Source organism: Nyctibius grandis, chromosome 8 (genome assembly GCF_013368605.1).
Source record: "Nyctibius grandis isolate bNycGra1 chromosome 8, bNycGra1.pri, whole genome shotgun sequence".
Taxonomy (NCBI): domain Eukaryota; kingdom Metazoa; phylum Chordata; class Aves; order Nyctibiiformes; family Nyctibiidae; genus Nyctibius; species Nyctibius grandis.
In genome coordinates this window covers 29539565-29561056 of record NC_090665.1, presented here as the reverse complement: position 1 = coordinate 29561056, position 21492 = coordinate 29539565, and the positions used below count along the sequence as shown (strand labels likewise).

The 21492-nt window shown below is 36.7% G+C and overlaps 1 protein-coding gene across 1 annotated transcript in view; it reads right to left on the bottom strand.

Annotated features, from left to right (window-relative positions):
* DPYD (dihydropyrimidine dehydrogenase) overlaps window positions 1-21492 on the bottom strand; it is a 375099-nt gene that overhangs the window by 306505 nt on the left and 47102 nt on the right. Inside the window, 1 exon segment of the mRNA XM_068406142.1 lies at window positions 19907-19989. Coding sequence (XP_068262243.1) covers window positions 19907-19989 — 83 coding nt within the window.

Sequence of the window (21492 nt, the reverse complement as noted above, 5' to 3'; positions counted from 1 at the left end):
CACTGATGTGGCAGATCTAATTCAACCATAATGAGAATCTGATGATAGGCAAAATAAGAAGATAAAGAAAGCTCTTCATAGATCTTGGTGAGGGACAACGGAAAGGGATCATTCTTCCCCAAGGAATTCCCTAATCACTTATCATTTTATAGGAAAGCTGGTAGAGATCACATTTCTGCTCTAAGACAGTTTTACCCATTTGGTATTGTTTGAATGTGCATTGCCATACATTGCCTCCAGTTAAAATTTCATTACCACTGAGTTTGTTTCCTTGGTCAGTGGCAAACTGACCAGTCAACACATTTTACAAACAAACTTCTTGCAGATTTTAGTATTTCAGTGAGGAAAAGCTTAAGAGAAAAGTATTGAGCAAAGTGATTTTAAAACACACAAACAAAAAAAAAAACAGAAGAAGAAATTTATGCTATATAGAAGTAGCTGATATGAGACAGCAACTCAGAGTCCTAGGCTGTATTTATCTTACTATGAAGAGCAAAACTATAAGTATATGCTTGATTCCCCAAACAAGAAATGACATGTCAGAACATGGAGAACTCTTCTGGATAAGGAGAAAATATACTAATGTCCATAAATCTCAAAACTTTGATGTAGTTTCTATTTTTAAGGTAATCTCTTATGTTACAATGTCTGTACCTTTCTGGGCAAGGAAGAGGTTAAAAATTTTTCTTTCTAAAACCAGAAAATGCTCCACTGAAAAGCTGCCTAAGCTGCCAAGCATGGAGGGATAGTACTCCAGTTGGAACTCGTTACAGAGACAACACAGGAAAGCTGATCCAGCTTTTTATTTACTGTAGAGGCAGAAATGACATGAACATCTTTCTGTGTAGACCTAGTAAAATACGATGGCCCTGAAGCCAAGGATCAGAATATTACCAACCCTGCCAAAATGAAATAGGTTATTTGTTTTTTTTTAATTTAGCGAGATTTGGCACTGATTTATGTATTTTTCCCTGGAGAACAGGAACTATTTATATTCTTCAGAGCACCGATCATAATTGTTAGTTTTCAGTGGCCCTGCATAAAGAAATACTAGGTTTATTATTTTGAAACAAGAGGACCACAGTTTTCAGTCCAGTAAGGAGACACAATTTTGTGTAAAGCCATTTTAAGTCTCTTCTGGTAGGTAGGACTTCCAAGAGAAGGGTTTTTTTGAGTAAGCATATGTCCATGTCTCTCAGGGTCAGTGACTGCAACAAACAGGAAGGGGCACGCAAGTCCCACGTTAAAAGTTCACCTTCCGTCAAGTGAAGCATAACTAAAGACTTCTCCCATTCTCACATGGTTCATTTTTTCCCTGGATAAAATCACAGTACAAAGCACCAAGTGATGGCAATTGTGAGAACATAAAAATAACAGGTGTCTTGTCCTTTGATGTCCTGTCCATTGACATTCCTAAAAAAAGATTTTACTCACCCTTACACCACCATTCAAGTACTGTGCATACTCATCTGTACTTACAGCACATAATACAGCTCAGGTTGTATTTCCAGATCAGATTACGTTGCCTCTATCTGACTGGAGTCATGAGAACCTATCGAAGGACCTTCCCAGGGCTCTGCTTCCAGACCTCAGTTCAGAGGGTTAAACTGACCATGTGGCAGAAGAGTGACTCAGTTATTATGTAGGTTTTGATGCTTTGTAAACCACCAGGTTCTAATCCATTTCTCTGGCAGTCAGGTCTGGACCTCAGCTTTCAGGCTGCTTCTGCTGAGCACTTTGACCACTCATCAGCCAGCCAGAGACTGAAGGAGAAAATATAAGATCAGCCTGTAAAGTCGCAACCTTTCCAACAGCTACTCCATAAGCAAAGGAAGAAAGATTACATCACAAGGCATGGCTCAGTCCCTCTTTACTAGTGAAGTCATGGTAGGCCACAATAATTAATGCTACCTATTTTGCAAGTAAATTATTCTTAATTATCACTCTATAATTTGCCAGGCATTTTTATACCAGCAGTTTTGGAGATATATTGTATTTACATATTAATGAAAGAGTCCATCATACAGTTTAAGTTTAGATTCCTTAAAAAAACAACCCAACAACTTTTTTGTATCTACTTATATTAAAAAACCTGTCACTACATAACACTTACCCTGAGCATAACTGCTTGTTTGGGTCATCAGGTATACAAGACACAACATTTGGTTTTAATGATCAACCTGAGCTTCTTGGTCATTACTAGCAACAGTAGAAGTTCCCCAACAGTCCCAAACTACCCATCCTGACCTCCCCACTCCTTCCAAAACCAGGACAATGAGCACCTCTGGCGGCTCTAAACACCTTTATGACCGACTCCTAACTACAGCATGCAAGGACTGCAGCAGATTTTCCAGAAACTTTTAATAAGACCAAGCTGTTTCTTTCAAATGAAACTTATATGGGTTAAATATTACTGCACCTGAGCAATAATGTGGCATTAAATATTGACTTAGCTCTTCAATATCTAGAACTGATAAAGGTGGAGTGTGACAGGAAGAAAATTTTTATACAGATATTTTAGAGTATTTCCACAAAGTCTAACATCCATATTAATTAGCAAACTCCTCATTTTGCAATAAATACACTTGTTAGCAAATCTCCAAAAAGAGCAACCACCATACGATAAACAGGAGTCATTCCATGAAGCCAGTCCATTAATTACCACACGCTTTCCACCATTATTCATCACATGGATAATAAATGACACAGAACATCATAAGGTTTATTTATCTTGCGATGACTTCCTCCTAGATCGTCAGTTGCAGAGGTTTTATGGTACTGGTATATTCCATCAGTGCAAAACCTGAACAGGTTGTGTTGACCCCCAAAAAAATTCAAGACAAGAAAGAATCAGAACATTGCTTTTCTAGAGACAAACTTAGAACTATCAAACTACTGAAAAATACCCCAACTATTGCTTTAAATGCTTTAAATTCAGGTACAGAAATACAGAAAGACAGATCAGTGGGAGCTTCACGGAAGTGGCTTTTTCTTATCAATTTATGTATTTTCAATTAAAAGCAGAGTATGTTGATGCAGGACAGCACACTGCTTTGTAATTTTATGATTACATAGCTGGTTTTAATTAGTTTTAAAGAAATGTCATCAGAAAATTGTTATTTTGAAAAGCATGGATAGTATATATTGGAACACTGACATCCAGCATGGCTCTTTTCTTCACATTCTGTCATTTGGATGTTATTCCTGCTCTTTCAATACTTTGCTACAGTTCTCTTTGTAACCTCAAAAAAAACAATATTCATGTAGCTCATTCACACATGAAAAAAAGGTGCAACTGTTGTATTTTCACACAAATTTACATCATATCTCTGCAGCTCAAATCTTGGTGATACAGTACAGATACGCGTTTTAGAAATGCTCACGGACACAGAAAGCTCCTTCAGAACGGTAATCGTATTTATTCCTTCACAAGTCAACTCTCACAGAAACAGGCTCATCAAGCTGTTCTGTATTTCTGTCGATGAAATATAACAAGAACTGGGGAAACAGATTCAGTTTGCAAGCTATCTTGCAATTCAAAAAAATACTTCAAATTTAATTAAAAACATATTTTGCAAAAGAATATCTGAAAAGTCTTTATAACTAAAATAAGAAAACGCTTTCTCCGATTTCATTTTTTATATACTGTAAAATATAAATTAAGAATTGAAATAAAAAAAAAGAGTGTATTATTCCATTAAGATTATTTTTCAATGAAGTTTCACTAAATTCTAAAATAGAAAGAAAACTTTCCCATCACCAGAATTTTGTCCTTCAGGGAAATTTATTTTGCACTCACAATTTTGATAATAGTTATCATACACATACAGATTTTCACTGAGTCACAGACTTATTTAATCAAGTTCCGTTTGCTCATTCTTTTCACACAATAGTAGCTATGATGTTTTTCTAAATGGCATGTCTTAAAAGTTTTCTTTCTTCTTTAGTATTTAAACATTTAAAGCTCTTGAATTCTCAGCAATTTAAAAAATCTGGTCATTAGCCACTTATCTAGAATGGGAATTTTAAAAGGAGCTTAAGGTGAGCTATCCATACACAACTGCAAGTTGCACACCTAAGCTCTCTGTAGGAACTTCTGAAAATCCCAGCCTAAGGATAGAAAAAAAAAAAACACCACCAAAAAAACCCATGGAGCTTACCTTTCTGAAAATGCATAACGTAACCCGCAGCTCCCAACAGCATACTTATTTCTGGTTCTAACAAAGTGATACAAGGAGCACCTGTGCCAACTTGACCACATTATGTGACCTTCTTGCCTTCTACCATCATTAAGCCTCAGCAGCTATTTTGTTTTTTACCAGGGACCATTTTTCAGGGGCAAAGATACATTCCATCTTATATACTGGGAACAGTATCTTAACCTTGCTCCAGAAGTTTTTTCCTACCTATCAATATAAGAATATATAATGTAATCAAACATCTCTTTACCTGTCCCTTCCACCAAATAGCCTCCATAAAATGGCAGCAAAGAAACCTGAAAAATGTCCCTTAATAAAAGTAACTAACCCAGAGCTCCCTTTTTGAAGGAAGATTCCCACTTTCATGATGGAAATAATGGAAAAATAACAGTTTGATTATGTTTTTGTTAAATTGGCACACATTTGCAGATCCAATTCCAGGTGATAATGGACAGACTGCAGGGGATTTTGGTTTTTAGTCTCTTAAGTGCTGTTTTTCTTTTTTTCCTCTTTTTTTTTGTGACAATATAACCATATTTAGATTTCAGTTCAAAGCACAGCTCTAGTTTATAGTACATAAAGATGCTTCTGAAACACAAAGTATTGAATCAGAGAAAGCAAAGCACATCCCATCCTACAGTGGTGACATGAGTTATTTGCATAGTTGCCACAAAAGTAATAATTACTCTGTAACTCAATGAGAACAATGGTAATTTCACAGTAGCTCATGTTGTTATCACCCTATATCCTGATAACTGTGAAATTAATTTGTGGCACCACTGTATGTGTCAGCTTTAAGCTGTTCCCTAGGTAACATTACGCTACCATAGAGAAGGAATGCTTGGCAGTAAAATGGGTAGCAGCAGATTGATTATACAGAAAGAATCTTCTCTCGACATACAAATAACTTGGCAACCAGAGAAGATGATGAGAAAAAAACCTCCTCACTGCTTTGTATTTTTTTTTAAAGAAAAAAAAGAAACTAATAGAGTTAATGGTACTAACTGACCATTATCCATACAGTGGAAGAATGACAGAGGTAAAACAAATTGAGTGAACTACCAGATTATATTTATGGGCACTGACCCATTGTTCTAATTACAGCCAAGATGCAGCATAAAAATGCTGAAAATTTCTTTTTCCTTCTTCTAGTCATTTCCCACATTAACTATTAAATAGCAATTTAAAATATAAAAGCAAATATATAGCACTAAGACATATTTAGGATGACAAAAATAGTGTAGGTTATGCTTTCTCAAATAATTCTCACTTCATCTGAGAAGCACAGTCCTTTCACCGCCTGAACGCTCAACATCATTTTGCAATACTACTACTGCCAAAAAGGAGTTCCACACTAAAGAAAAAAAGACAACACTCTGCCACACAATACATGGAAACACTTACAAATTTACTGGTGAAAATCAGTGCCACAATAATTGAAAACATTAAAACATGGAATTTAAGGAGGGAACTTATTACTGATTGGTAACAATAAACAAAACACTGAGATTAAACTTTCCAGTCATTCTGCTTGGTACAGCAGTAGATATGAGGCTTTGGATTAAAGAAAGACGTTATTTATTTTTATAGAATTTAGATATTTCTTTCATTTTTAATCCAGGCCTGTTTAGAGTATTAGAAATGCATACTGTAATGTCTTGTTCTCTCGCTGTATGTTTGTCTGTAAGGAAACAGGTGGAAAAAAAAATCACGGCATGGTACAGTGATTCAGTGATTCAGCTGGAGTTTTGTTACTGAAAAAGCAGCAGCATCTCAGTGTCAGCACTAGTCATCAAAGTAAACCAAGGTGTTGAGCAGATACTCTGATCCAGGATATCCAGGGACAAGCATGTTTTGTTGCTCTGTAGTTTTGATCTTTATCTCTGACTGATCCTCCTTTTGTCATTGCCACTGCGAGATACTGTCCCCCAAACCCCTGACAGGTGATGTTCAAATGTGGGGGTTTTTTTTCCAATCCAACATAGAGTTTTCAGAGCTCTGAAAGCAGCTGTAGGAGCCTAAAGCCAGCTTGGACAGTCCCAAATGTGTGTTCTTCATTAAATATTGGCACATACTATGCCAAATTATGTCACTGCTAAAAGGAAAATTTTGACCGCTCTGTACTCAATTATTCATAGGAAAGCACTCTGATCATTGCCACTATCGACCCAGGAATTCAAGCTATATCCTTTGCCAAATCAGCACGTAGCCTCGTCCACTCAACACTCACTCTTCTTCCACTCCCCACTGTGTGAGCCAATTCTGATGCACAAGGACCCTTAAATGCAGACAACATACACAACACACATTTGCAGTTCAGCAAACTCACTATATTAACTGCATGGAGAATTTGCTGGTGCTCTTGATGCTGGTAGGAATTACTAAGGGATATCAGTACTGATTGATCCCCTTTTTCAGTCCCATTAATAACTGTCTGCAGTTATCTTTGCTTTGCTAGACCAGTGCAGAGCCTTGCTGCTCAGCTAAGTCAGTGGTCATTTTTTTTCCACACCCTTGACACTACTTCTGCCTGAAGGAGCATGGGCCAAGCCTAATGGCTGGCTTTTTAACCCCTGTGCATCTCCTCTGTTCTTTATTTTCTTTTATACACTCTTCAGGTGTCAGTGCTGAAACAATTCCAATCAGCTGGAGCAAACACACCTCCTGGAATGACAAATGCTGCCCATGACAAACAACCTTCCATTTGCTGGATCAATGCTGCCACAGGCATTGAGAAATGCTTCAAGAAAGGCGTATGTACATATGTAACTAAAGATCTTCAGAAAGCTTTAGATGCTAGTAGCAATTACTGTTTTTACTGTAAGCCCAAACTTAATACCACAGAGAAAATGTCTGTGGCCAAGAGGTGTCAGATACTCTTTTTAGAAGGCTGATTGAAAAATGAGTAATGGGGATTAAAAAAACACCCGAGATGGGGAATTTTACCTTTATAATCATTAAACTAGGTGCAGTACAGCTGGTATTTTTACCTATGATAGCATTCAATAACCTGTCTGAAACTAACTGATGTCCTCTGAGCTATCTGTGGTTCACAAAAAGAAATCTCAACATTGTTTTTAGCATGCGCTGGTAAGCTCTGTAACTAGACTGCTAATGAGGCTGAAGATCAACTCCTTAATTGTGAGCTATTTGCTAATACTCCATAAATGGTGGCTGTTCCTCATCATATTTGGAACATGCTGAGATATATCATGGAGCAGTTTATAAAGCCACTCCCACACTATTTTAAATGTATATATTTTGCTGAGGACTGTTCAAAATTGTAACCAATATTAATGTATCTTTAAGACAGTTGTGGTGGGTTGACTGCCACAGTACAATAGTGGTGTCTACTGACTTGGGGAATGGCTTTAAAAGAATGTGAAAATTAGTCGCAAATGAGACCAACCACAAAAATTCTAAGAGATTCCTACCCAACTCCCCCAGGTCTCAACAGCAAAGTCACTACCAAAACAGATGCCTTGCCATCTCTGCTTTCTTCCAGCTGCTAAATTGCTGATACATTACTAGCTCTCTGGGCTTCAAAAAAGAAATGAGACAGGTTGTTGGTATTATCTTTTCATTTAGATCCTATTTTAGATATATTTTTCCTCAAAAAAATAGGACTTTTTTTGAGGAAAAATTAACATAATTTGACCAAATTAATGGAGTAGTTCTTCCTGATTTCATAAGATTCAGCAGGGTCTTGGAAAAAGAATGTACATGATCTCTAACCATACAGAAATTGTATTTGATTACTAAAACTACAATGCCATAAATGTAGCATCTACAGAGAAGCTTGTTCAAATATCTCTAGAATACCATAACGTCTCAAAATTAAGATACAAAATCTTTGCAATGAAATGACAACAAATACATTTCATAAGACAATTGTCGCATACATTCAGCAAGAGTTATTAGCCAGCACGCGAAGTCTTAGAATAACTTCCATTGCACTTCCAGCCAACTGTAAGCTTGACGCATTACCTTGGAAGAATGCCACATTTCCCGCTGTGCTAAACTTACTGAAACAAATAGGAAAGCAGCATTGCTGTGTTATATCCCTGCTTTACTATTGTGTAATTGGACCACGCTACAGGAACAACACTTTATATTACAAACATTGAGTTACCATTATCAACTTGTGGCTTCACACTCTCAGCACAAGAGCAATGAATTTTTGTCTTACATCAAGAATTAAATTAGTATGATAGAAGAGAAAATATTAATAGAAGTTGCATTTCAAAGCTCTGCAGTTATAGTTTTAAGACAAAATAAATTTTATATGTTACGACATTGTTACACTAGCAGGAGATAGAATGTTTAGCAACGCCAATAGCAAAAGATTACTCAGGTCTTTCCAATTTAGGGGTAAAGTCTTCACTCACCCAGCGTACCCAAGTAGAATAAAAGAATAAAAATTGATCACACAAGCAAGGAGTACAGGGAGATAGTTTTACACCTACTGAAATACATCTAATTCAACTAGGAAAGAGAGCAAAACATTTATGCTGTGTAGTCCCTGCTGGTTAAATGCCCTCCTGCCTTAGAAAAGGAAAAGCGGAGATTTCATCTGCCACTGGGTGAACAGTGGTCCTCTTCCCTCTTCTAGGATATTAACCAGCCTTTTTCAATGATTTTGGCCACAGAAGAATTTATCCTTAGAACAGCTACATCTCCAGTAGCAGAAGATACCCTAGAATGACTATATCTCTATGAGCAAGCAGTAGGGAGTCTCTACAGCAAAACTGTTGGCATTAAGACCCGACATAACCCTTCCTGAAATGCAGGTAGTGTTTATTTCAGCCTAGGTCTAACCTAGTCTCGTAGTCTTGAGCAACCAACAAGGACATCCATGTCTCTGCAGCTTCCACATCACGGCTGCCTGTGCTGGCTATCTTGGAGACAGCACAGAAGCACTCACCTGCCACAAGCAAGACTCACAGCAGCAGCGCATCCCCCTGCCTGGGTACACGCTGCCCCACTGGCTTTGCACAAATGTCGACTGAGTCAGTGAAGATGACACAGAGGCACCCTACAGACAGGCCATGACTAAACATATGACTCCACGCAGGAGCCATTTAGGCTTGTCTATACTCAAAAAAAAAAAAAAAAAAAAGAAGTTACACCAGATGCTGGTAACGATGCAGCTGCAAGCTGAAAGATGCATTCAAGAAACGGGACTCTCAGCTCTGTTTTGGCTACTGCAGCCACATGGCTAGCAGTACTCGGGCTTAGCCGTGCAGTCACAGCTCTCTTCAGTAGAAAACATTCAATGTGGCCAGAGTCTCTCTTAAATATACAACAATTCCCATTTAAGTATTTTTAAACATCCCTGTATAGTTCTTTAATTATAGGGAGATCAATTCCCACCCCAATTAATTCTTTTATCTGAGAAGAAATCACAAGAGAATACACTTCAGGACAGAAGAGGGTTAACACCATCAGCAGTTGCCATGCAAGCAAATTTGCAATGGGAAGACTGAGCTGTGGACACTGTGAGGCATAGCCCAACATCTAACAGCCAGCCAAGCAAGACGTTGTAGGCCCCTGGGAACAGCAACTGTTCTACACATGCTCAAGTGCATTTCCTCCTGTTCACTAGAAAAAAAGACAGGTAAGCAGGAAGAACCACAAGCAGTACTGGGCATTCAAGATGGCAGGAGATGCTGTTCAAGAATAGTTTGTTCCTTGATTCTCCATGATACCTATTGTTTGTCTCACTCTGTAAAAGCAGCTTGTTGCCTGAAATCTTAACACTCCCCACTCCTCAGGGTTCTAAAATTTAGTAGCCTTGCCTTAGGCACTACGCATGAAAGTCTCTGGGTGGTATCCTGAAAGACCTAAAGTGGTCTAGGGTTTAACTAGCCCACCAACTTTTCAACAGTAAGCTCCAATAAAAGAGATTTTCCCGTAAAGTATCTGTGTTCCTTGGAAATTAGGATGGAAGATTGTTTCTGCAAAAGTTTGTAGCCAAATAGCTAAATGTGGTACTGATGCTAGTTTCTCTTCTCAACAACTAATTTATTGAAAAAATCCAATATGCATCAGAGTCTTATTTTCAATAAACATGTTGATTCCATTGGAACATTAAACTTAAATAATCTTTTCTTGCTGTCCCAAATAGCCTCAAGTAAATCAACAGGATTTAAATTCAGAAGTCTACAGGGGAAGGGAAGATTAATCTTGATGGAAGTTAAATATCTTGGGGCACAGCTGGACCCACAGGTTAATCCCTGAAACACCCTCACCCCAATATACAAAACATTTCTAGGAAAATGGATGTTTGCTCTTACATCCAGAACCACAACAGCCAGTATAATATACTTAGGACTCTTGAGACGTAGCAAAAACAGTAAGCGTAGCTGTTAATATTCATTATAAACAAAGGGTTCTAAACACACCATAATCAGAAAAGATAACGACGATCTGGCTACAACGAACATACAATGCAAAGACACACACTACCTAATAAAGCAGTTTTGAATGAAGACTACATTTTGTCCTTAATCCCCCAGCTTTGCTTTGTATCCTGAACTCCAAGGAGAATGTACTCAGAGATGTCCACAGCAATACAAAGCCCATTGGCTTCAAAGGACACGACAAAGGAGGGATGAAAGATTACACTTTTTGAGGCTTTTGAGAACTACAGTAAATGTCTGAAAAGAAACAAGAGCAGACATATTTAAAATAGCATTTGTAAGACAGACTAGTTTCTGGCTATATGCAAAACAGAAGTTACTGTAGGAAAAGGGGTTTCTTGAATACATGTGGAATGTGGTACTCTCAATAGGCTGACTAAGCAGAGATTAAAAGCATGACTTACAAATAAAACAGCATGAGCTTCAGCAGCTAGAACCAAAACATGTGACTCCTTTGCCAAAGCTGTAACACACCCAGTTTCTGTGTACATCCCAGACTTTTGTTATGGTCTAAAATGGTATAAGCTACCTTCTAAACTAAACCATCCAAAGCCCTGGCACATAAAATTAAATATTAATAATCTACAGAAAGCCATGGCTCAAGGCACGATCACCAGAAAACCTCCTTCACTCATCTCCAGACTTCTTTTTAATTATTTTTATTTAACAAACCAAAACCTTTTTCAAAGTGTATAGGCTGACGAAACTAAGGTATTCATAAGCCTCGCAGTCCATATTGCATATATCACCTCTAGCAATCCAGAGCATTTTTTCCTGATTGTTAATGGTACAAGAACAAATTTCAGAAATATTTTACAACCTTGAATTTTAAAAAGGAACAAAGGGGGAACCCATAGAGTGAACTCAAGATTCTGTAGCACAATTTTCTACTCTGACAGTTTGCAGATGAGTGGCTATTAGTCACTGAAAGGTACAACCCTGCACCCACTGCATGCCATCTTTGGAGTCTTTGTGGTAAGCCATCTGCTACAGTGGTTTTCAAACTCTCTGTCACCACCGACATCAGACAACATCTCCTGCAGTTTGCTAAAAAGCAAAATTTTGACTGTTATCCAATTCTTTTCCTTAAATCACAAAACTAAATGGTTCAAAAGCAGAAACAGGCTACCTTTCCTTGAAGTGACAGAAAAGTGGTTTTTGTTTTCTCTTCTCCCCTCTGGAATATTTTTTAGTAATGGTACACACGAATACAGCAACAATGTGTTTACCATACACAGAACAGACCTGAAGCATCATTCAGTCACTGTAATACATACAAGAAAGAGTACGAAAAACAAGCAAGGTTTTACCAAAGCGTTCATGTAAGATCTTGCCTAAAGCACACTTCCGTATATCAACAAAAGCAGTAATTGTAATGCAGTTTCCAAAACCATGAATGCTATTTGTCATTTTGCTGTTTTGCTATATTGATTGCTATTTTGCTAACAATGCTTTTGTTCTAGATCCATATATTGTTTATATACACTACAAGGTATAATTCAGTCATCTGATATAAAGTAACTGTGAACCTACATTGCCAATCGGAATCACAAAAAAATGCAACATCCTTTTACACATGCCAGTCACGAACATCATCGGTGCACACCTTTAGGTCAGTTAAAGTTGCATTTGTTAGTTTATGCTACCCAGGCGACTAAAGGAACGTTCAAAAGAAAACAATTTAACTTATTTTGATCACTTCCCTTTGTAATATTTAAAGTAACAAGCCTACCCTCTGTATACATCACTAGATCAAAAATAAATTACAATTCATAAATTAAAAATGAGAAATTATATACAATATTTTGAACAATATATGTGCAATAATCAGCTGAAATAAACTGAAAATGTAATTCAGTATCAAAATTTCTGATCAAGGTATTACAAAGTTGATATTCAACAGAACAACCCATCTCACAATCAAACTCAAAACAAGATACTTTTATAGTCTTCTTGATTTATACTTTAAAAATATATTAAGCAATGCAATCACATTCTGAAGCACAGAAGATAAACAGTATCACTAGTTCTATAAGATCTTCAGTATGAGTTATACCTGTGCCTTGAAACAATGGACTTGTCATATATCAGAACCTTCTTTTTTAATTGCAAAATGAAATATGAAGTGCTTTAATTCTCCATGTAAATGATACAGAAAGACAATGCAAGTTCTAATAACTATCACAAAAACAACTACATTAATGTCACACGTTCTTACACATGCTTGGTGCTACAGCTCTGCACAGTATCTGCCTGTAGACAGAAATTATTCCATCATAGCAATATCTAAGCAATGCATCCCAGGCACTGCTAGGCCCCCAGAGGGTGGCTAGTGGGTGACTCAGGAGTTAATAAGACAACAAAGAGCAAGGTAAAATTGCATGAACATGGAACCTTGTTAATGCCACTAAACTGCTTCTAGCGTCTAAGCAGCTTGTTCAGTCGTAGCTATCCTTATACAGGGCTGTCTTGCACTGTGAAGATATATGGCCAATGTTTGGTTAATGCAAGTGATGTTGACAATCTGTTTTATCTGTAATGTACACTAAGGAAAATAGCAAAGTTCTGATTTCAAAACAGCACTCAAAACTAAATTAATTTCTAATTAGCCACATAGGTCTTTACTATGGAAGTACTACTAAAAGTTCTCAAGTGCTTCTAATATTCTGCATATATTCCTATGCAACACCAAATGTAACTAGCAACACTAGCATTCTGCAGCATCTGCTTATTTCCATATGCTATTAATAATATGGTAAATTTATAAAATTGTCAAGATACATATCTAGAAAAGAAATTCTAAGGGAACATGGTCTATTCCCTAAATTCCACAGTTTTGTGGGCTGTTTTGTTTTCAGTCTGAGAACACCTCTGCAGTTAATTTTTTTTTTCTTTTTTTAAGGAATATCTCTAAGTTAAATGTAGTCTAAACAAAGGTCTAAATGAATAAGCCTATATATTAAACTTGTTTACCTAATTAGTATGTCCTCTGGGGCAGGGATGTTGTTTGGTTGTTGGTGAGATACATCAGAGGAACATTTGCTGGTCACCCAAGAAGGCATAGAGTTGCACTTCGGAAGGAGCACAACATTTTTGTTAAACACATATGAAGCAATCACTTGTTTCTCCCCTAAAAACACGCCCCAAGTAGCATTCAAATGATGGCACTGGAAAGAAATGTAAAGATAGAAGGAGGTGGAAGAGAAATTTGAACTTACTCCCTCAGTCCCAAATAAGCACACTAATCACAAGGCTAATGGCTACTTTGGATCACTGGAATTCACTCCAAAGGCCTCCACCTCCCTCTCCAGAACATGAAGGATTTCTTTGAACAGATGATCTTTGAGACCTGGATCAGGAACCCAGAAGCAATTATCTTTACTCCTCCTCATTCACCTCCCCTTTCAACTTACCCGAGATTGGTCCCATCTCTCAAAACAGCTTAAGGACAATACAGGAAAGCAGGCACACTTTTAACATGACATTTTTCATTGTCCTCATTTTCCTTATATTTCATACTTGCATTTCTCTAACTGTACAGCTCCATGATATGGCTTTTTAAACTAGGAAAACCAAGTTGCCTGACTCAGAACCAGAATACGAACCTGTATTTACCACATCTCAGGACAGAGCCCTAACAAGTTGGTTACTAGATATTTTGTAGTTTGTGCTGAAGACTTGTTTTGTTCACATTTTTAAATCCCTAACTTTTACTCTGCAAACTAATGAACACTTGCGAAATCATGGAACTTCTTACAGTGCAATTTTCTTGGGTTTTGCCTAGCCATAGAAACTATTTGTCAAATACATCTGAGAGTCTAGACCATATTAAAAGAAGCTTGATGATTACTAACCCCAGCTTATACAGTTGTCAAGACAACAGTGAATATTATCATTAACAGAAACTGTTTCTATCAAACTGGAAATCACAGTTGAAGCCTCACTCCCATGTTCACAAAACCATATGCAAATATGTAAATGCAAAAAAAAATTACAGATGAACTTTGGTATCTTTTCATACCGACCCAAACAGACAGGCAAACTACCTCTCTCCTTTCCCACTTCGAAGTACAAAGAAATATGTTTAAATCTTCCTTTATTAATAAGAAGATTATGCAAAAATACTAATCTTTAATTTTCACTTGCAAACGTTTCACACATACTAACTCAGTCAATGTTCACAAGACAGTCTGTACACATATTCACCTACAAGCAGGACACATTCATGTATTTAACATCTCACCAGTCTTACTAACTGATTGCTCACTGCCATAAGCCATTACAGTGGCTTACCAACTCAGTTGATAAGGAAACAATTGCAATGCCAGATTCAGAAGATGTTAAACACTACAGCTGCATTTGTCTGATACCAGGTGCATGAAATCTACAGAAGACATAGGCCTAAAGCATATTACTAGCATAGTTTTCAAAAGCAATCTATCATCTACTGGAGTCGTCAATACTCCAAAGAATTGGGATGCTGTTCAGAGGGACCTCAACAAGCTGGAGGAATGGGCCTACAGAAACCTCATGAAGTTAAAAAAAAATAAAATAAAAACAAACAAAAAAACCCCAACCAACCAAAAAAAAAACCAAAACAAAAACACACAAAACAAAACAAAAAACAAAACAAAACAAAAAAAAAACAAAAACCAAACAAGACAAGTGAAGTCCTGCCCCTGTGGAGGAACAACCCCAGGCACCAGTACAGGTTGGGGCCAACGAGCTGGAAAGCAGTGTTTCAAAAAAAGGCCCTGGGGGTCTTGGAGAACAAGCTGAACAAGAGCCAGTCCTTGCAGCAAAGGCCAGCAGCATCCCGGGCTGTGTTAGCTAGAACATCACCAGCAGGTTGTGGGAAGAGAACCTTCTCTCTTGCCCAGCACTGGTGAGACACACCTGGAATGCTGTGTCCTGTGCTGGGCTCCCCAGGACAAGAGACACATGGACATACCAAAGCAAGTCCAGCAAAGGGCCACTGAGGTGATGAAGGCACTGAAATGTCTGTCACACATGGAGAGGCTGAGAGCGCTGGGGACAGAGCATCAAGCAGAGAAGTCTCGAGGGGGATCTTATCAATATGTATAAATACCTAATGGGTGGGAATAAAGACAACAGAGCCAGACTCTTCTTAGTGGTGCTCAGTTAAAGGGCAAGAAACAACAGGCACAAGCTGAAACACAAGGAATTCCAGTTAAAAAAAAAAAAAAAAAAAAAGGGTGGGGATGCTGTCGTTGGGGTTTTTTGGGGGGTTTTGTTGCTGTTTATTGTGAGGATCTTAGCCCAGAGAGTCTCTGGAGTCTCCATCCTTGGAGATATTCAAAACCCAGCTGGACACAGTCCTGAGCAACCTGCTCTACTTGACCCTGCTCTGAGCTGGAAAGCTGGTCTAGATCAGTGATCTCCAAAGTGGAGTGTGTGCAAGACAATCCACTTGGATATGGGAAGAAAATATTTTTTTGTACCATTAATAAATAACATTTTTTAAAAGTTAAGTAGTGTTTATTTCATCTTTATCTCATCCTTTTTTAATTTCTATTTTTGTGTGTATTTTATAATGCACATAATATATGAGTACAGTGGTACATGTATATAATTTATAAAGAAATAAACATACACTTATTGGGGGTGTGTGCTCAAAAACATTTTGTGGGTACAAAATCAAAAATGTTTGAAGACCACTGGTCTAGATCATCTCTAATGGTCCCTTTCCAATTTAGGTGAGCCTGTGACTTTCTCTCTTGATAACAACAACGGATGCCTGTACACAAAGTGAGCGAACAGATTCAGAGAAAAAAAATTTGCCTTCCTGCCAGCTGACGTCTGTTGCTTTCTGAAATTTGTCCTTCACCTTGTTAAACCCAGTAACTCCCTAAACCTTATCTTCTTCTAAATTGATATTAATAATTGGGTTTAGATTTCTTACACACTTTACTAAAAGTTACTTTATAGTTCGGGGGGTTTTTCATTGTGGTGGTTTTTTGGTTTTAAGACTCCTAAAGGCTACTTTACCGTGCTTTCCCAGAGGAATGGTTACTGCAGCAGTCCACATTCTGGTTTTGCCACCTATGAAAAGACTACCAGGATCAGCATACAGTTAGCTATGCCACTTCCTCATCCTCAAATACTTATCTCCTCATAGTAGCCAAACCAGACTAAAAGCTCCTTTAAATTTCCAGATGAAGCTTTACTGAGGATCAGGATCTGGATATTTTAGTGAGTATAAATTAAGAACAAATTGAGCCCTGTTTAACAAAGCTTAATACTCTCATATACCTATAATGTCAGGTTGCATATCTATGCTATTTTTCTGCCAAGTTACTACATAAAATACCCAATTAATTTATCGTATACACATTCAAGGTATGTAAAGAAATAGTCTGTCCATTTATAAATCCCAGTTCAAAAAACTAACGTATTTTTATTCCTTACTTAAGCTTCACAGTTGCATCAAAATATAATAACAAATAAACCATTTGGAGTACATTAACAAAATAAGCAAAACATTAACTGAATTGAATGCTTTATGATTTTATGTGCAATCATAAGTAAACCAAATTCTTACAATACCACTCTATACGCTGAGTAATGGCAAACTACTATCAGCTCATTATCTCATTCAAGGTCTAAAATAATACGCGAAGTAGAACTAGAGAAAGTTCATATGCTTTATGATCATTTCAAAACCCTTCAGAAAGCTCATTTTGCACACATCTATATACATAAACAAGAAAGATGATTTTCATGTAATCCCTAATTTGAATATTATTCAGTTTCTGAAGAGCTGGAAAAAGAACAAGACCCTTCTTGGATATTAGTGTTTGTTTATGCAGAGCACAGTGATATTCATAGACCAGAAATGTACTAAAACCCATATTAAATTGACCACTTTTCTCAAAGAGAAAGTTAAAATGGAAGGTCTCATTCCAAACAGGAGCACTGGGGAAAAATGTTCATTGTATCTCTCATCTGGCAGACCAGGAGTACCACTCTGGGAAATCAGAGAGGATTTGGGCAGACTGCCCACTCAACTTGAGGCTCATCTGAGATCCACATATACCCGCTTAGCTATCCAACTAGGATTTTTTTTGTTGTTGTTGTTCTCATGCCCACATAATTTTAGTGCCTTTGTGCAATGTGCAACCCTCTCCACATGCTTCCCTTACCAAAAGGAGGCAGGTATCTCACAACACTGAGGCCAGCAAAACCATGTCCTCCCATGCCTGGTCCAACATCCACTATAGTTATGGGAAAGTAAAGTGAACTTTAATCTGTCAAAAGGTACCATTTGAATTACATAGCTACAGATAATCTTGGGATCCAAATGGAAAAATGCAGCCACCAAGGATATGGGGTGACTATGTAGCAGTTGAAAGAACTGTACAGCCTAAAATAACAAGTGTCTTTTACAGACATTTAGAAAAATACCTACACCTACATGCATATACCTCTCTAAATTAGTATTTTGCACCTTTTATGTGTTACTCACATACATTATAAAAACATACTATAGTCTTAGTTTACTAAGTCAGGTATTTTCTTTATCTCCATAAAAACAACTAAGGAAAAAATCAACCACATAATATTGACTGCAATTAAGAGAAATCCAGCACTGCACAATATCTGTCACACTTCACAATCAATAACTATTTCTCAGAATGGCTTGTACACTAGCAGAAATAGCCATGATACAAATTTATGAGATAGTAAAGTGTTTTTTATTGTATGCACAGCATGGAATCATGAGAATCTTCTACAGAGTCCTTGTAACAGAAACATGACCTTTGAAATGCCAAAGCTCCCTTTGCTAGAGAATGTTTATCATCAAAGGGCTGTCAGCTCCTAAGTTTTTAAAAGATTAATTCTGCTGAGTCATGTATCACAAAACACTGCAAACCTACCCATGGAACGTTGTTACAGGAGAGCAGCAACTTGAAATACAATTTGTTGAAAATACTGAAAGCAGCTTCATATGCCAAAAGTTCCCCAAATCTTTATTTTAAAATCAGTTTCTATTTACTAGCACTACATGAAAGGTTTACTATGCAGATGACTGACCACATAGGAAGAAAACCCTAAATATATGAAGCAAAAGAGGAACAAGCAAGAAATCACAATTAGAAAGGTGAATGCTATTATTTTTACAGTTATTTGCAACAGTAGTAGTTGAAATATTCAGAAAGAAAAGAATGTAATTTGGAGGTAATAAAAAAGGCTTCAAAAGAGGCAGGTTGCATTTCAAGTCAGAATACCTTTACGAACACTTATTCATAGCTGTGTACATGAGACAAGAGCGTCATGAACATAAAGTCAGTCATGCAAATAAAGTCATTCACACATATCCATAAATTTAAAGGGATTATGAACACAATCAAAGCAAATGGTGTAATTAGTTTTTCAAGAAGATTCTCAATATTTTTTGTTGTTTTTACTTTTTACTGAGCTAGTGCAAGTCTAAGTTACTTTCATATCAGGCAAGTGAAATGAAGCACTACATTTGCATCATTACATTTTACTATCCAACTTTCAAAACCTTTAAAAGTACACTTTACTATAATTTTCTGATCCTCAGATAATACTATAATTAATATCTCCTGATTATTCAGTGAGTTACTTTAGAAAATCTGTCTTTGATTCCACCGCTTTTCAGCACAGTAATCATTCCCTTTTCCAGGTACTATAGCTGGCAAGTTTCTTTGCAGTCCTGTACCCAGATACACTACAGTGCAAGTAAGGGTGACAGAAGATTCATGTACTGACTAATTTTAAATTTAAAGTGCCATGATATGAGGATATTAAGTAAAATATACATCTCTACAATACATGAAGGACCAGATAGATTTTTACAGTCCATTAGCAAAACCAAAATCATGTAAATCTGGTGATAAAATCACAGTACACAGGAACTACATACATAAAAATCAAATCCAATTTAAAAGCAAACACAGGTTTGTTCAAAGAGCATTGTACAATTGCTTTAACACTTACAGAATTTAGATGAACAATATTTTCATTCACTCACAGTTTAGTATAAATATAAAGCAAGGCACCCCTTAAGCATTTTAAATAACAAATTAAACATTTACGTTTTTTACTGTGCAGTCGGGCTTAACATTTATGCAGCTTCAAAACCAAAGTACAGCCTCAAGGGAAGCCTCTCCACTGACAAATTAATACCTTAGAGAATAGAGCTGAATGGTGGCAATGAACTCATTTGTTCCCCCAATAATGAAGAATGACTCTTTCTTTACCACATCTGTGACTGTTGCTATGGTGACCCAGACTTACCTCATTGCTTCTCGAAGTGCTCCTCGCTCACTAAGAGTCGTGTGCTTGATGTCATCAAAATTATTTTCTAGTTTCTCACAGTTCTGCAACAAACGGACAAATCCATGTAAGGCTCTTAAACAGTATATTGTACATGTATTAACATTATTCAACATCATGCAAACAAAACTGATTTATATTATGTAACCTCAAATTATGCATTCCGTTTTAATTGCACAGCAATCATTAAAAAGACATTGAGAACTCAGAAACAAAGTAAACATGAATCTTATTATATGGTTGTCATGGAAATCATCTTATAAATGTTCCATAATGAAATGTATAGAATTTTTACTTTTTTCTTCTTTGAAAAAAAATTATTTTTTCTTTTATCAGTATGCGAGGCTACAGAGCTACTCTACACACACAGACGAGACTAGAAACCAAAACGTGCATTTTAGAATTACAATAGAAGTTATAAATTCTGTCCCAATGAAAGAAGCAGTGTTGTTGGAACAAACCAATCATACTTAAATCATATTTAATTTAATTTTTAAAACATAACAGAAACTGAAAAGATTGTTTATAGACACCTCAACCACTTAATGTTTTTTCCAGATTAGAGCTATCAGTATTTCTAAAAGTAATATGAAGCCAACAATTCTGTGACAATAAATGAAATAAAACATCATTATATTCTGTTAATTATTCTTAAATGTGTGACTGGTTCCATTACTCCAGAGTTCCTTTTCTTCTGCCCCCATAAAGGCAGTAAAATTGATTCAGAAGATGCCGGGGAGTACAGAAATTTGTATCTGTGCAAAGTGAGTGTGAAATACCAGCAAACAAGAATTGTCTGATCATCTGCATCATCCATAGGATTTTTACATTCTCTTGAGGCTTTGTCAATACAGGAGGCTTTTAGGTTACCCCTGTTCTCTCCAGCACCTTTCTCCAATACCAAAACTTACCTCTGGAGGCATAATTTTGCCATATGGGTGTAAAAGAAACACAAGTTGCAAGCCTAACAGCTACTATTGCTAACAACCTTGAAGGCAGGATTGTCAGGCTCTTTATGCAGTAACTTTAAAGAAAATATGTGCACTATTATTTGGTCACATTGCTTTCACAGTTTTTAATATCTGAATTAATTTTCAAGTCCACATCTTAAAGATAGATATAATAAGTACAATAAAAGTTACCTATTGTCATTTCTTTTGTGCATTGATTATTTTTATAATTACATTCAATTTCAGGCTACAAAAGCATGACTGGAAAGGAAATAATTAGATATTTTTAAGTGACCTAACAAGATATTTTAGCTTGTCCAATTAACATTTAAACTATCATTATTTTAAAGTAAGATTATAGACTTTTTAATACAAAGTTTTAATGCTTTAACAATACATTTCTAAGCAGGAGAAACGAACAAAGCTACATTTGGAACTTTTGCAATCTTTTCTCTCCCTTATAAAAAATTAGGCATGTACGAGTAGTAATTAAGTATGAGTAGTAAGTCTTATCCCATGGCTAATCTGATTTTTTTCTTTGTTTATATTACAATCAGCTGTCCTTTGTATGGCAAAATCCTACTCAAAAACTCAAAG